Raw genomic sequence first — 13,788 nt, 5'->3', positions numbered from 1 at the left:
CCCACGCGCCATTAGCTAAAAGGGTGTTTGTTTTCAAGGACTTATTGATTTAGGGGCTTAAAAATGTCCTTATAAGTCCCACCTAAACCAAACATAAGGAACTTATTGGGACTTACTGTGGTGATTTGAAACTTATCAAATAAGACTCTAAAGAGGAGTTTATTGGGACTTATTCCGGGCCGGACCTACCCCGCGTCGCTCCAGGCTCGTTCCCCGCACGCCGCCTGCCTCTCGGTCCAATCGCCGCCGCCGCCCCGCCACTCGCCCCGTCGCCGCCCCGCCTTGGTTCGTTCTGCCCCGTCGCCGCCCCGCCTCTCGCCCCGTCGCCGCCCCGCCTCGGTTCGTTCTGTCTCGGTTCGCCGCCCCGTCGCCGCCCGATCTCGGTTCGTTCTGACTCGGTTCGTTGCAGCGGTGCCTCCAATCACCGGACAAGCCCTCTCCTGAGCCTCGTTGCAGCGGTGCAACATGGACTTATAAGTCCCTGTAAACAAACAGGTAGGGATTCGAAACTTATAAGTCCCTATAAACAAACAGGTAGGGACTTATGACTTATAAGTTGGAACTTAAAAAAGTCTTAGGACTTATGAAACAAACAGGGTCTAATCTATGCTACGTACAACCACAGGATAGTTAATTGATGCTACACTACAGGCTCCTGTCTCTGTTTATAGGGTCATACTCCCTCCGTCCGACGTGGCAAGTGGAAAAGGGAACTAGTAGCAGCCTAACCTCATCGATGGACAGTCCAATCGGAGAAGCCTCCAACCGATGGCTGGTATACGCCACCCGTGTCCCCTCTTAGCACCATTCAGTCCGCAAGCAAAATATGCCTCCTCGTACCATTTATCCGTCCAAGATAAGAGTTAGTACATGTGATGTATGGCGCTGGCGGGTGAGAAGTTAATCGCACGGTCGTCAGCCATCCCCATCACGAAATTATTAAAACTAAGTAGAGTAGATACATGTATCCGTCCACAATCATTCCCACTTGTTGCTAAAAGGTAGCGTCTTGGTTTCGTTTCATTTAGCATGCGCAGAGCAGTACAGCAGCCAGGCATGCTAAACGCATTGGCATTATTCCCTCCGTTTCATAATATAAGAGTGTTTTTTAAGCTACTACATCACATCGCTCGATGACCGGACGATTGGTTTGTGAGTCACGATGGCCACCACCATCTCTTGGTCTCCAGGGATTTCCTGATCTGCTGACCGAGGGTGGCAAAGTTTTCCGCCTCGCTCTCAAACTCTGCGGATTCTTCGACCATTTTCTGGCATCCAAGAAACAGGATATCAGTGTCGTCAAGATTTACCGTACTCACTTGGTGTCGATTGAACAACAGAAGGAACCAAATCGTTTTACCGCGAGTTTCTCCTGCCGCTCCATGAGCTTATCCTTTGCGTGCGCCGCTGCCGCGGCAGCATCCTGGAGCGCAATTTACAGCTACTAGCTAAATCAGCAAGAGACAAGCAATATAGGGGTAGATGTAAAATTCAAAGGTGGAGAAATATAATACCCCGTTGAATTTATATTTTGTGAGGATCTCTTGGGTGCTTCTCATTCTCGGTTGCTCGACCTCCGGCTCTGGTAGCAGATAGTAGTTAGCATTCTTGTCAGAAAAAAAGGGGGTGGTTGTTTCTACCCTTGGAACTGGATGCAGGAAACCCCCTCAACCTTACCTGCTTTGTTATTCCAATTAAAAATGGACCAAGTTGATGCCTCTTTCTTCGGATCATCAGTGATTGCCATCAGCTGCACGCTTAGGTTCCGTGTGCTGAAACTTTATTTCAGTATATTGCTTTGAATCCTTTCGTGATCGGTGCCACCAAGAATCCCAGCTATTAGATCCCTCCTGTGTTGAAAACTTCATGTTAAGCCAGCCAGCAGAGCAGACAACAGAGAGGAGATCAGCTAAATCCCAAGATGCCATGCCGCCTTATCTGCAGGTAGCCGAAATCCAGCAAAAAATACGGAGACATTTAGACCGATTCACCTGCGACAGAAGACACTTGACGCAGCAGGGCAGCCTGAGAAAAGGCGCGGCCTTGCCCTACGCTACAAAATCCAAGGTGAATTCGAGATCCCAATGTGGATGGCAGCCGGCAAAGAGAGGGATGAAAGAGAGCAAAACAGGGACGGTCTTTTTTTTGCTGGCTACCTGTTTTGTTGATAGCCTTGAACCGTGGCCTGCCACCACTATCTCGGGAGCGCTTATTTTTGGGCAGCTTACGCCTGTCTGTCCTTGGTTAAGCTGGCATTATACAAGAGCCAACCTCTCACTCTGGAGTATGCCTGTCGAATTCAGTAATTTTAAATTCTGTGTAGACAATTTCACAAGTTTAAGATACAGAAACTGTGCGGTAGAATTCAATGTTACAATTTAACCTTAATTTTCATTACTACAAGATGGCGTGTCTCTGACTGCACAATCCACTATTTACCAGGAAACCAGACAATCTAACCAGGTGTTACAAAATTTACTTCAGATTAACCGGACCAGCAAGCCAACCTTTCCCTTGCTTAATCTATCTACGCTGACAGCGGACACGTAGCTTGCTATCAACACTTCATACCCATTCAGATTCCAGCAACAAAGCTCTGAGAACTGGACAAGAGAAAAGGGACCGCCAACTAGATCAGACCGCATAATCGGGGTCTAGAGCAGAGCTGCTTCCCATTCGCTTTCACCAAGGCTATCACTCCGGCTGTCAAGCCAGCAAAGATGATGGACGAGATGAGGTGTTGTGCGCTCCGTCCAACTGCAGATGGGAAGACGAGATCAGTAATACACGGTGCTAAACAGGAACCTACGGAGCCAAGATGAGTACAAGGCAGACCTTGACTAAGAGTGAAAGTTGTGACAGTGATCCCACCAACTATGATTGCCGACGCCACAGGAAGATACTTTTTCCCAGCAAATGCAAAACTTATGTCAGAATCGATTGCATGGTTAATGCTGCATGGTTGGTTGAAGAATAGGAAGAGTTGCAAAAACCATCTATAAATGAGAGGAACCATACTAAGGCAGAGAAGATGGACAAGGCTGCTTACTGGTGCAGATTCAAATCCAATGATTTGAAAAGGAGAAGAACTGCTTTTGCTGACCGTTTAGTAACCACTGATAAGATCTAGAGCATCCTAGAGTTGAAATTTTTGGTTTCAGAAGAACCATACGATTAGCACAACTTTGTAAAATATAAACTCTAGTACTAAGAACAGGTGTTACAAGTGATAATCTAGCATGAACGCGGGGGCAAGTTATAATCTAGCAACGAACAAACTGTATCAAAAGCTAACTGAAAGAAACATACCCTAAAAACAATTATTTTCTGATAAAAGTAGGACATCTATTCATGATAGCAAATATTAGGCGGGAATGCAAGATAGTTCGTGTGGAACATCAGAAACGACCATACGTTCACAACTTACTTGTCGCACTCCATCATGAGAATTGTTCAAATAATACCGGGAAAGAGCGCTCATGCCATCTTTAATCAATCCAGGCAGTGTCTGCCTTCCATACCTGTGTTATTTGAGTTGTCAAGAACTTGACGATATAGACATAACAAAGTTGATTCAGGAAAGATGGTATGCTAGAAATTACCTTACAAGGTCTCCCTTTAAGGCATAAGAACCAGCATATTCAAGGCTTAGCTCATCACCATGCTCAACCCACACTGCCAAGCATGTATTAAGCATGAATACGATACATGTAAAACTGTCTAAAGCACCATACTAAACATCACCATACCTTACATTTTTTAAATTTATCGTTAATGCTATCAGATTGAGAGATACTTTCAGCTGATGATAATGCCCCCATTCGCTGCAGCTGTGAGTCCAAAGATTTTCTTGCAAGGAAACTCTGGAAAGCAGCACTCAAAAAGAATTCACCATGACGATATGAAATGATTCAGCAATGTGTTCATCAGACAATTAAAAGTAGCAAGGTCTGAATCACGAAACATTAAGCCTGTCAATCAAAATAATGTGATATCAATCACATGAATATTTAGACCTTCCTATTGTATTTTAGTCAATGTTACTGTTCATTCAGTTGCAACCTCAATATAGTCGCAAGGGAGTATAGTTGCTTCAAGGAACTAAGGCCGAACCAAGTCAGAACTATATTATGGTTTTCTAACGGAAACCTGTGGGGGAGGCTCCGGCAGTAACTTTTATTTAGTATTAAAAAATATTTACATTAAAGAGATATTAACAATACTGAGGGTGCTGTACAAACACAGATGAGAGGAAGGGGCTACAGAGATTCTCTCTTAAACAAGGGAGCTAATCCATGCTCAGAGAGAAGCTGCAAGCTCCTCACTCATTAAGAAAGCTAAGAGAAGGAGATCCTTCTTGACGAGGAGAGATCAAACAAAAAAAACGAAACAGAGCCATGGCTACATGGATCCCCTTTCTTTAAAACAAATACAGTATTTTAAAACCTCAAAATACCGAAATTTGTTTTACATCTATATATAGATGTGTAGTGTGTACGTATAAATTTTCATTAGTATATCTTTTCAGTTGTGATGTACACAAAAAAGATAAATATGTGGATTAAAAAATAGAGTTACCATTTGCTTTTATGGATCCACAAATTTGTCTTTTCTGTGCAGCTTACAAACTAATGCATTTCTCAATAAGATTTTGCAGATATATCTGTGTGGAAAAAAAGCTTTTAAACTTCAAAATGTGTTTTTTGCCCTTTTGGAATACAGGGCTGCGTGAAGCCTGAGAGCAAAATTGCCAAACCCAGACCAAGAGGTTAGGTTACGAGGGCTAACATTGTCAAAGATCATAGCATTTCGTTGCTTCTAGATGTTCCAGGCGACAAGGACAAAGCCTCCATGAAGAAATGATTGTGGAAGTGAATCTTTGCATCTCAAGATGATCAGAGTCAGAGGTAGTGTCCAGGGGAATGCCAATGGGACATACCCATTCATATATCCTATAAAGTGAATACCCACTAAGTGCATTGACATGAGTCCATGTCATCCGCATGCTCCAACCCAGCTGCCCCCTTGAAGAAATCGTTGCTTACTAGCTTCTCGACTCCCACAAAGATTGTATTCATAAGAATTTTGTGCTACACCTCCCACAGCAACGTACATCTTCTAGTTAATCCATTATATTACTCCCTCCGTTCCATAATGTAGTGCGTATAGATTTTTTGAGAAGTCAAACTGTGCAAACTTTGACCAAGTTTATAGATAAACCTATTTATATCTATAATACCAAATATATAAAATATGAAACTACTCCCTCTGTAAACAAATATAAGAGCGTTTAGATCACTAAAATAGTAATCTAAACGCTCTTATATTTGTTTACGGAGGGAGTACATCTTATGGTGAATCTAATGATATATGATTGGCATTCTAGATGTAAATGTTTTCATCCACATGGTCAAAATTTGCAAGGTTTAACTTTTTTTAAATCTATATGCACTACATTGTGGAACGGAGGGAGTAATGTCTAACTAATATGTAAATAATTACAACAAATTAGGCTGCTCTTTGATCTTTGCAATCGTGAACTGTCTATTATACAACTGTAATGGTGGCACAATGATCTAGACACTCAACTAGAGCGAAAAGTTTTGCAGGGTGCAGTGCTAGGAGCACAAGGTTGCAAATCCACCTACTCAGTTAGGTAAGTGTGCGTACGGTTACAAACTGTTAACTTTGTATTTCAATGAAAACCTAGAGCAAATAAGTTAACAATTTTGAAAAAAAAAACAATGTTATCAAATTGGATCTGATAAATAAGGTGAACAGACCTGCGTCACATTTGTGCGGTCCAGGCAATCTATGCAGTTGGACCTAACGACGCCACTTTGGTCCAACAATATCTCTCCTTTAGAGTTCATAAGGAAATATCTACTCCGCTGGCCCAGAAATGAATCAAGAGCAAATTACTTGCCACAGTTAAACTTGAGTGGTTGAAGTGGATACTAAAGTGGTATTATTAGGAAAAATAAAGAGTGGAATATTCATTATTTAGAAATTACCCTTGTTTCTGAATAGCTTCCTCAATTTCATCATAGAGAACTTGCAAGTTATCAAAGTTCCCTCCGCCACAAATATGATGGAAATCAAAGTGCACATACCTGTTAGAAAAGGACAACATTATTAGCATAGAACAAATGAATGTTATGTGACACATAATCCCTAGGAGATAGTAAGTACTACTTCACTACTTGCAACTTTGCAAATAAAAATCGATAGAATAGCTAAGCATTTTCAGGAAACATAAGCTCATAAAGCACCTGATATCAGGAAAGTTCTGCATTTCAGCAGCAAATGCATTGCTTAAATTTCCTTCATCACCTTGCTGCAATAAAAGAAAGGTCGGACAAACTGTCATCTGTCTCTGCTGTATGGACTGAAAGAATAATCTGATTATCTGACTGAAAGTTTGATATTTTCAAGAGGTCAAGACGTAGCTACAGACAATTTTATTTTTCTGTTTCAGTCTTCAATTTACTAAAACAGGCTAGAACTGGGGCAAGCAAAGAACTGGGTGTAATAACATGAGCAGTTCACATTTTTTTACACATGGACTGCTCGCTCTGTGCTTGATTCTACACAAGTCCTTTCATATTGTAGCTTAAAATGTAAAGGCTGCAATAAATCAGCATATTATGAATTTATTTAATCACAAAACAACTCACAATTCCAATTTGAATTCAAAAACTTACTTTATCGGTCAGATCAATAACCATTGTATCTCCATATCTTTGTGAAAGATCGTGAAAGTGGCGCTCAACAACCTTCGTCTGTGAGCGATAATAGTTTGAGAGAAGTCAGCAGGTTGTATTCAGTGAGAGTGGCCATTAGATATACACGTTGGTGCCAATATGTTCCTACCATTTCTTCATGTTCAATAATGCTGGGTCGTGGTTTGTAGCTTAAATCCACTATCTGCTCCCAGAGAAGTGGAATAGAGCCCCTAACCTAACAAGGGAGTTGTAAAATATTAATCTAAATGTCGTCACATAACATAGCATTTATAGGATTAATATCACGTTTCCTTTGAATATGTCATGATCATCCAGCAAAGAAGCTTATCTCATTATATCATGAAATCACCTGTATAAATGAGGACGTTAAACCTTCATACTCAACCAGCTGTTCTGTCTCGACAAAATTGGCGGTGGCACCTTCAAGATTTGCACCCCTTCTCCACATTCTTGTCCCTGCAATGAATGGGTGGATGACAATGAGAAGTTAGTCCCAGATGCTAATATCCAATTGAAATGTTAGGGAAAAAATGTACAACCTAAACGCCTGTTGCATCTCTGAGAGAATAAAGTTATTCTGACTAGTCTATCCTTCAAGGTAAATTGCTCTGTCTGAAAACGTAAAATAGTCAAGGATGGACCAACTCCTGAAGCATATTTCCTCCAATGCTGAAATACAAATGATGGGGACAGCATTGCATATTTGCACAATGGAAAGAGAAGCCAATGGCCAGAAGGCAAGTACACAGTAAACAGTAACAAGTGCAGATATAGTTACTACTGTATTATATTTTCATGGAATTTTTTGAAATTTTAGGATATTTCCTTGGATCAGTGGGGTAATGAACTCATCAAGCTGCAACAACATATAAAAATAGGTAAGTCGTCTGAAAATGAAAATCAGAAAAACGTTTGTATTCTCTTCAAATAGGATTACCTTAGTTTCAATAAGCTTCTCTAACAAATTCCTGTTCCAAACAAACCGTGGATCAGCCTGAAAAATAAACTTAACTACTTGAAGAGCAGTGACCATGAAAGAACCCTTTTGGTAAGTTGCCTGATTCTTTATAAGGAAAGACTAAATCAGGCAGGGTTGTAACGTAATAAAGGCTTGTACAGCTTTATGGTTTTATAGCAAGTCTCTGATTCTCTTGTTGATCACTTCAGAATGCCAAGTATTAGGAACTCGTAGTGTGGATGTGAATCATCAAAAATACACCGATCTCAACCAAGAATGTCTGGTGAGGATGTGCCAGCTCACAATGACAGAAGAATAGAGTATATATAGAGAGATAGTGTGACTTTAGTCTTTACAGTCTCAATTGTAAAGCACAGGCGTTTAAACTGTTACAGGGGTATTTTTAAGGTTTTGCTCTTTTTATATTAATTTATAGTTGCATGTGCATGTATACTGGTTAGGATGTGCTTGCACTGAAATTGTATTTTGAAATTAAGCATAAATGTAAGATTAATAACAAAACTAAAAAGAACAAAGACAGTAGCCAAAAGATCCAAATAATACAGGCTGTATCTTTCTTTACTCCAATGAACGTGGAGGTGGTGGTGATACCCCCCCCCCCTCCCCCCGCGCGCAGTATGCTCACCAGCTATATTTGGGTTCTAAAATATGTTATATTGTTATTTTTATAGTTTTGCTATCTGTAAAAAAAATCTAAGTCTACTTCTACACTAATTAATTATTTGCCTCATCTTCACTGGGCAGTTGCACCCTTCTACACCTAAAGTTACATGTAGATTTCTATGCAACTTTAGTCTTCATGGTGTGCAGCCTGGTCGACTTAGAAAACCTGTTTCTCATGTAGCTAGGACATATCAAATTCATTGTGTTGATGAGTATGTAACAACTCAAGTATAATAAGACAGTTGAATATTAAAATGCAAACAATAAACCAATATTAACCTGCTTCCATAGTGGCTTATGTACCCTCCCCGCAGCCAGCTTTGATGCCCTCTGCAAGCTACAAATAACGAGAGCTCATATAATAGAGAAAACAACAGATCAACAAATTTATCATAATTCTGCGACGCATGAAACTACATAATAAACATTTTTCAGCTGCCTTTTTCCAGAGACACACATGACAGAATACTTACTTTAATGTCAAATCCCTGTCATACGAATAATAAAGTCCACAAGTAGTTTCTGCAATTCTCAAGAGAGACATGAAGTATGCCTCATCTCGTTTCTGCAGGCAGATGTATAAACAAGTTAAAATGCACTCTCACAAGACAAAAATATCATGTAAAGGTAATCATGTTCCGGTTATGATCAAACAATGTGAGTCAAATTGCATCAAATATTCATTTATTCCACACTTCCTCTGAAGTTAAATGCTTTATAGCCTCGTTGCAGCACAAGAATTTCATCGAATTCGCATGGTAAACTGTGGAAGCCCCATAAGAGCCAGCATCCTTCCGAGAAGTGATGACAAGTACGTAGCTTCCTGATAAGAACAAAGTTTTGAAATGTGGAACAGCCGCTCCGGCATAAAAACCTGATTTCCAGAAATGTTCTTGAAAAACAAACTAGCAGTGCTAAGGTGGAAACATACAGAAAGGCACAAGAAAATCTAGAAAAACAGGGCAACAAAATATAAAAACATTATGTTTAACTGATGACGGCCAATCAAAACATATTTCCAGGATTTACCTAGTGACATAAGTTCAATTAACCCAAGCAGCAACACTTATGGATTGCTCAACACCTGAGATTCATGCGCAACTCAGCTAACTTTACAGCACAAAGTAGAGAGTTTGCATTGTAACGACCTGTATTTGGGGGTTTTCTTTTTTTGTTCGCCCTGGCTATTTCAGTCATCACTGTACCCCAAGAGTTTATCCTTTCTGGCAAATACGGCACTCAGACTATGCAGCGCATGGGGACATACAAACCCAATTCAAGTCAATAAATTATAGAAGAAATCTAGCTGCAAATGCAGCTTCACAAAGCACAGCACATAATCGGTGTGTGATCAATTTCTAGTTTTGAAAACAGTATCTGCTGAATTATATGTTGTCAAAAATGGAAGTTTGTGTACCAAAACACTGTGCATCTTGATGCAGCTTTCTTTAATGTAACAATTGTAAGTTACATGCTGCAACAACTTTAGCATTTGTAGACAGCCTGAACATGCTTCTGTTCACCAATACTAGTACAGAGGCAGACAAAGAACAACAAAGTATAAGCAGGTAAATATTATTTCTGTCCCAAATTAGTTGTCTTAGATTTGTCCAGAAACGGATGTATCTAGACAAATCTGAGACAACTAATTCGGGCAGAGGGAGTAGCTATCAGTCAGTCACACAATGTTTGCTTGATGCCACCTCTGGGTACAAATGGGCGTGATGTGATCATTCAAGTTACAGAGAGAACACTGGCTTCACAAGCAATTTTAGATCCAATTCATGTCTAAGAAGCAAGCAAAAAGATTAAAGACTAGAATATCATAAAGCTACATGTACTTCATTCATAAGAAAATTTGAGCGAGAATGGGAAACCTTCCCAGTTCCATTACTATGACCTATCAATTACAGGAGTTCAAGTTCAGCAAAAACAAAAGAAACAGAACATGCAAGTGGCCATCAGAAGACCAACATGTGAGATAATAGCTGAAACAGAACAAGTGGGACACAACAACTGGATACAAAGGAAATGGTCTCCATGATAGAATCATCGACTATACTTCGAAGAAAGTTTTTGCATTCTTTGACATCTATTTAGCTGATCCAAGTGATCCAATAAAATTGGTTTTACAAAAACTTCTTACGGAATGCTGGGTACGAAAATCTCATATAAATGAAACAAATGAAAATTCTAAATCAACCGCAAATTTATGCTTTTGCTCGAAATAGCAGTGCCCACCAATTGCTTGCGCATGAAAAAACTTTCATCATCTTTCTTTTAGATGGCGTTTGGTTCATCTGTTATCCCTCGGTTGGACAGGGATAGCCAATTTTCTGAGGGATGCCACTCGTTTGGTTTACAGGGATGAAAGGATAGGGATAGCCAAGATGCTGAGAATATTCCTCAAAAAACTGGTTGGCAAGAGCCGGCAAAATATGGCGGATGACGGCAGGCAGCCAAGCTCGCGTCGCAAGCGAATCGTTTCTTTCGAGTCAGTTCTCCCGAACGAAAAGCATCTCAGTTTATCCACCTCTCCGCGCTCTCTTTCTCATGCTGGGCGGCGGCGCCGGCGCCGGCCGGAGAAGAGTAGCGGCGAACCGGATCCAGCCAGAGCCTCGCGTTCCTCGACGACGGCCGCCACACAATCACGCGTTCCTCAACGACGGCCGCCACACAACCAAGCTCTGCGTGCCTCTGCTGGGTTAGGCTGCGGCTGGCTCGGTGCCTCAATCCTCTCAATTCCCATGCTCGAATTCCCCTGTATGAAATTCTACTCTCTGATTTGTCGCTCTACGAACTGCAGCCCGATCTGTTATTATGTGTGTGTATACTAATTTATGCGTCAGGACGTGTGGCTGATTGTGCGTGTGTGCTTGTGTATATGTATCTTGAAGTTTTTTTTTACTAGTACTACCGTGAATAAATACTACACACAAGAAAAAGAGGCTATCTGAAAGTGTATTTCTATTTTTCAAACTTGGCATGTCAAAGTTAAACACACAAATAACTATCCCTAGCCACCTCTCCTCACCCTTTCAACCAAACAACAAAACATGGATATTCAACCAATCCAATCCCACCCAATCAAACAACGAAAAGTGGTTATCCCTAACCACCTGGTTGAGGATATCCTTAGCCAACCCAGCCTCGCCATCGAACCAAACGCCACCTTAACTCACATGGGGATGTATCATCATACTGTTAAAACACTGTATTACATCATTATGTGGAGTTAAAGTTAAAATTGGGAATTGGCACCATTTATGCGCGATATTATATTAGAACAGAGAATTTACTTTTAACAATGAAATAGATCAACCGTGGGATGTTTTGGCTTTTGTGGGATTTTCTAGCTAATGCTCCATCCGTTCCATAATGTAGTGCCTATAGATTTTTACAAAAGTCAAACATTACAAACTTTGACCATGTTTATAGAGAAAAGTAGGTACATCTAGAATACCAAATGCACATCATTGGATACATCGTGAGTTATATTTTCATAATGTACATGTTTGGTATTGTAGATGTAGACAATTTTCTCTATACACTTGGTCAAAGTTGGCAAAGTTTGACTTTCACAAAAATCTATAGGCACTACATTGTGGAATGGAGGGAGTATCATTTTTTCTAGATGACCTTTATGTACTTTTAGTTTTTATCAGAATAGGTGATCAAATATACTTCTTATCAGTTGAGTTTAAATAGCTACAAACTTTAAGAAGGTTTTATTCAATCATAGCAAGTGTCAGTAAATTATGGGAGTGCCATTTTTTTCTGAGAATTCTAGCATAATTTTCATTAGTTGTGATATATACCAAGATACAAGCAATATAGACTGTCAATCGGTTCCTTCTGTGAGGCACGGATTTCAATCTCGAAGTGCATGTAACACATAACAGATGTTCAATGGCTATGTATAATTCATATGATAGATGGCGATGTAAACAGCGATCATAACACAACTCTAGGGCATGAGTTTCATGACCATGTTTTTCTAAAATATTACTCCCAATATATCTCGGTTTAGGTTGATCTACATGTTCAGGAAAATTAGTCCTAGTGTGCATACATTGTCATCTTCTTTGATCTTGTTTGTGTAGGTTTGAGTCTCTCCTTAACAAAAGCTAAACACGAACCTTTCTTTAGGTTTGAGTCTTTCTTATATCGAAAACTTGAAAGCAGAGTTTAAATTTGATCTCTAACTGGTGCAGCAAGCTTTTTAGTGTGTTTGCTTTTGAGAGGGTGGTACATTTTCAACATGTCTTTCCAGGGAAGCTTTTCAATATGCAGAGGTACAGATACTATGCCAGATGGTCCAAGCATCCAATATGTGAAATCACACTGTAGTGAAATTTAATGATAACAGAGATTTATGGTTGGTTGCTTTTCTTTTTTTCTGTGATTTTTCTAGCATGTTTCTCTTCTTTCTGGTTAGCCCGTCATTTACTATAATTTATAATGGAGAGTGTTAGTCCTAGAGCTGCATAAGTTGTCATTATTTTGATCTTGTTTGCATAGGTTCGAGTCTCTCCTCAACAGAAGCTAAACACGAATCTTTCTTTAGGTTTGAGTGTTTCTCCTTTATTGAAAGCAAAGTTTGGACATGCCGGGCCCGTTTCAAGCAAACTTTAGAATTGATTCCTTCCACCTGTTTCTGCCCGTTTGAGCTTTTGATGAGATAGCTGGCCGGGTTGCTCAATGTTTGGAACAAAAAATCGAAAAAAAAAATGTAGTTTAGCTACTAGTAATATATGAATGAAAGGAGCTTTCTGAACACATTTCAGAGAAGGGTTCAGTTCTGGGGATAGTTCTTTTAATTGTTTCGGCGAGCTGACGGCACGGGCAAATGTTGACAGTTTGACTCACCGGCGAGCAACCTGATCATACCGGCCACTCCGTATATCTTGGAGACCTTACAGTCGCTCCCGGCTGCGGCTTCCTCTGCACGCGAGCAAACGAACAGGTAAGCAAAACACCCACTCACGAGCCGAACACGCGACACCAATCAAATCCAGGAGTGAGCCCACTGGAAATGCGCCGCCGGGAAGCTGCCGACGGTCTAGGGCGGGCGTGACCTGGGGAGAGGGGGCGGAGGGAGCCGTCGGAGCGGGCGACGGCGAAGGCGCCGCCGCCGTCGAGCGAGCGGAAGACGTAGCGGTCGCGGAACTCCCGCAGCTCGAGCTCCCGGCTGCAGGATCCCGGCCGCAGGGGCTCGTCGGCGAGCAACGGGGCCTCGTCGGCGTCGGTCGCCATCGGCGTGCGGGCTTGGGCTTGGCTCTGGGCTGGGCTGGACTGGTCTCTCGCCGGATCCGAAACGGGGAGAGAGGAGAGAGAGAGCGGGGGACAGGACAGGAGGGGTGATGACTCACGTGGCACTGCGTGTGGGCCAGCCTCGGA

General features: G+C 41.2%; 2 protein-coding genes across 6 annotated transcripts; both read right to left on the bottom strand.

The window, feature by feature from the left end:
- Window positions 1–426: 426 nt before the first annotated feature.
- On the bottom strand, window positions 427–2,218 carry LOC123092457 (uncharacterized). Of its 2 annotated transcripts, XM_044514241.1 has the most exons (5): window positions 1,992–2,218; window positions 1,678–1,850; window positions 1,515–1,582; window positions 1,361–1,423; window positions 427–1,268 (listed from the first exon to the last, which is right to left on the bottom strand). In XM_044514241.1, exons 2-5 carry the CDS (start codon window positions 1,745–1,747, stop codon window positions 1,158–1,160), a joined length of 312 nt encoding a protein of 103 aa, XP_044370176.1. In that variant the 5' UTR covers window positions 1,748–1,850; window positions 1,992–2,218; the 3' UTR covers window positions 427–1,157. The 2 variants fall into 2 exon arrangements, with proteins under 2 accessions (XP_044370176.1, XP_044370175.1); XM_044514240.1 differs by having other exon boundaries at window positions 1,678–2,218.
- Window positions 2,219–2,298: 80 nt separating this feature from the next.
- LOC123092456 (phosphoinositide phosphatase SAC8) lies at window positions 2,299–13,249 on the bottom strand. 4 transcript variants are annotated; one of them, XR_006444603.1, is made up of 17 exons: window positions 9,806–13,247; window positions 8,862–8,953; window positions 8,668–8,725; window positions 7,569–7,740; window positions 7,286–7,366; window positions 7,096–7,202; window positions 6,874–6,960; window positions 6,705–6,782; window positions 6,273–6,337; window positions 6,015–6,113; window positions 5,784–5,883; window positions 3,755–3,863; window positions 3,603–3,675; window positions 3,428–3,521; window positions 3,050–3,136; window positions 2,836–2,902; window positions 2,299–2,757 (listed from the first exon to the last, which is right to left on the bottom strand). XR_006444603.1 is itself a non-coding variant. In XM_044514239.1 (16 exons), exons 1-16 carry the CDS (start codon window positions 9,878–9,880, stop codon window positions 2,630–2,632), a joined length of 1,485 nt encoding a protein of 494 aa, XP_044370174.1. In that variant the 5' UTR covers window positions 9,881–13,248; the 3' UTR covers window positions 2,299–2,629. The 4 variants fall into 4 exon arrangements, 1 of the variants encoding a protein (XP_044370174.1); XM_044514239.1 differs by lacking the exon at window positions 3,050–3,136 and having other exon boundaries at window positions 9,806–13,248; XR_006444604.1 differs by lacking the exon at window positions 2,299–2,757 and having other exon boundaries at window positions 3,750–3,863; window positions 9,806–13,249.
- Between the last annotated feature and the right edge of the window lie 539 nt (window positions 13,250–13,788).

This window comes from Triticum aestivum, chromosome 4B, assembly GCF_018294505.1.
Source record: "Triticum aestivum cultivar Chinese Spring chromosome 4B, IWGSC CS RefSeq v2.1, whole genome shotgun sequence".
Taxonomy (NCBI): Eukaryota; Viridiplantae; Streptophyta; class Magnoliopsida; order Poales; family Poaceae; genus Triticum; species Triticum aestivum.
Note: the sequence above shows the minus strand (reverse complement) of the source record. Positions and strands in the feature narration are given on the sequence as shown.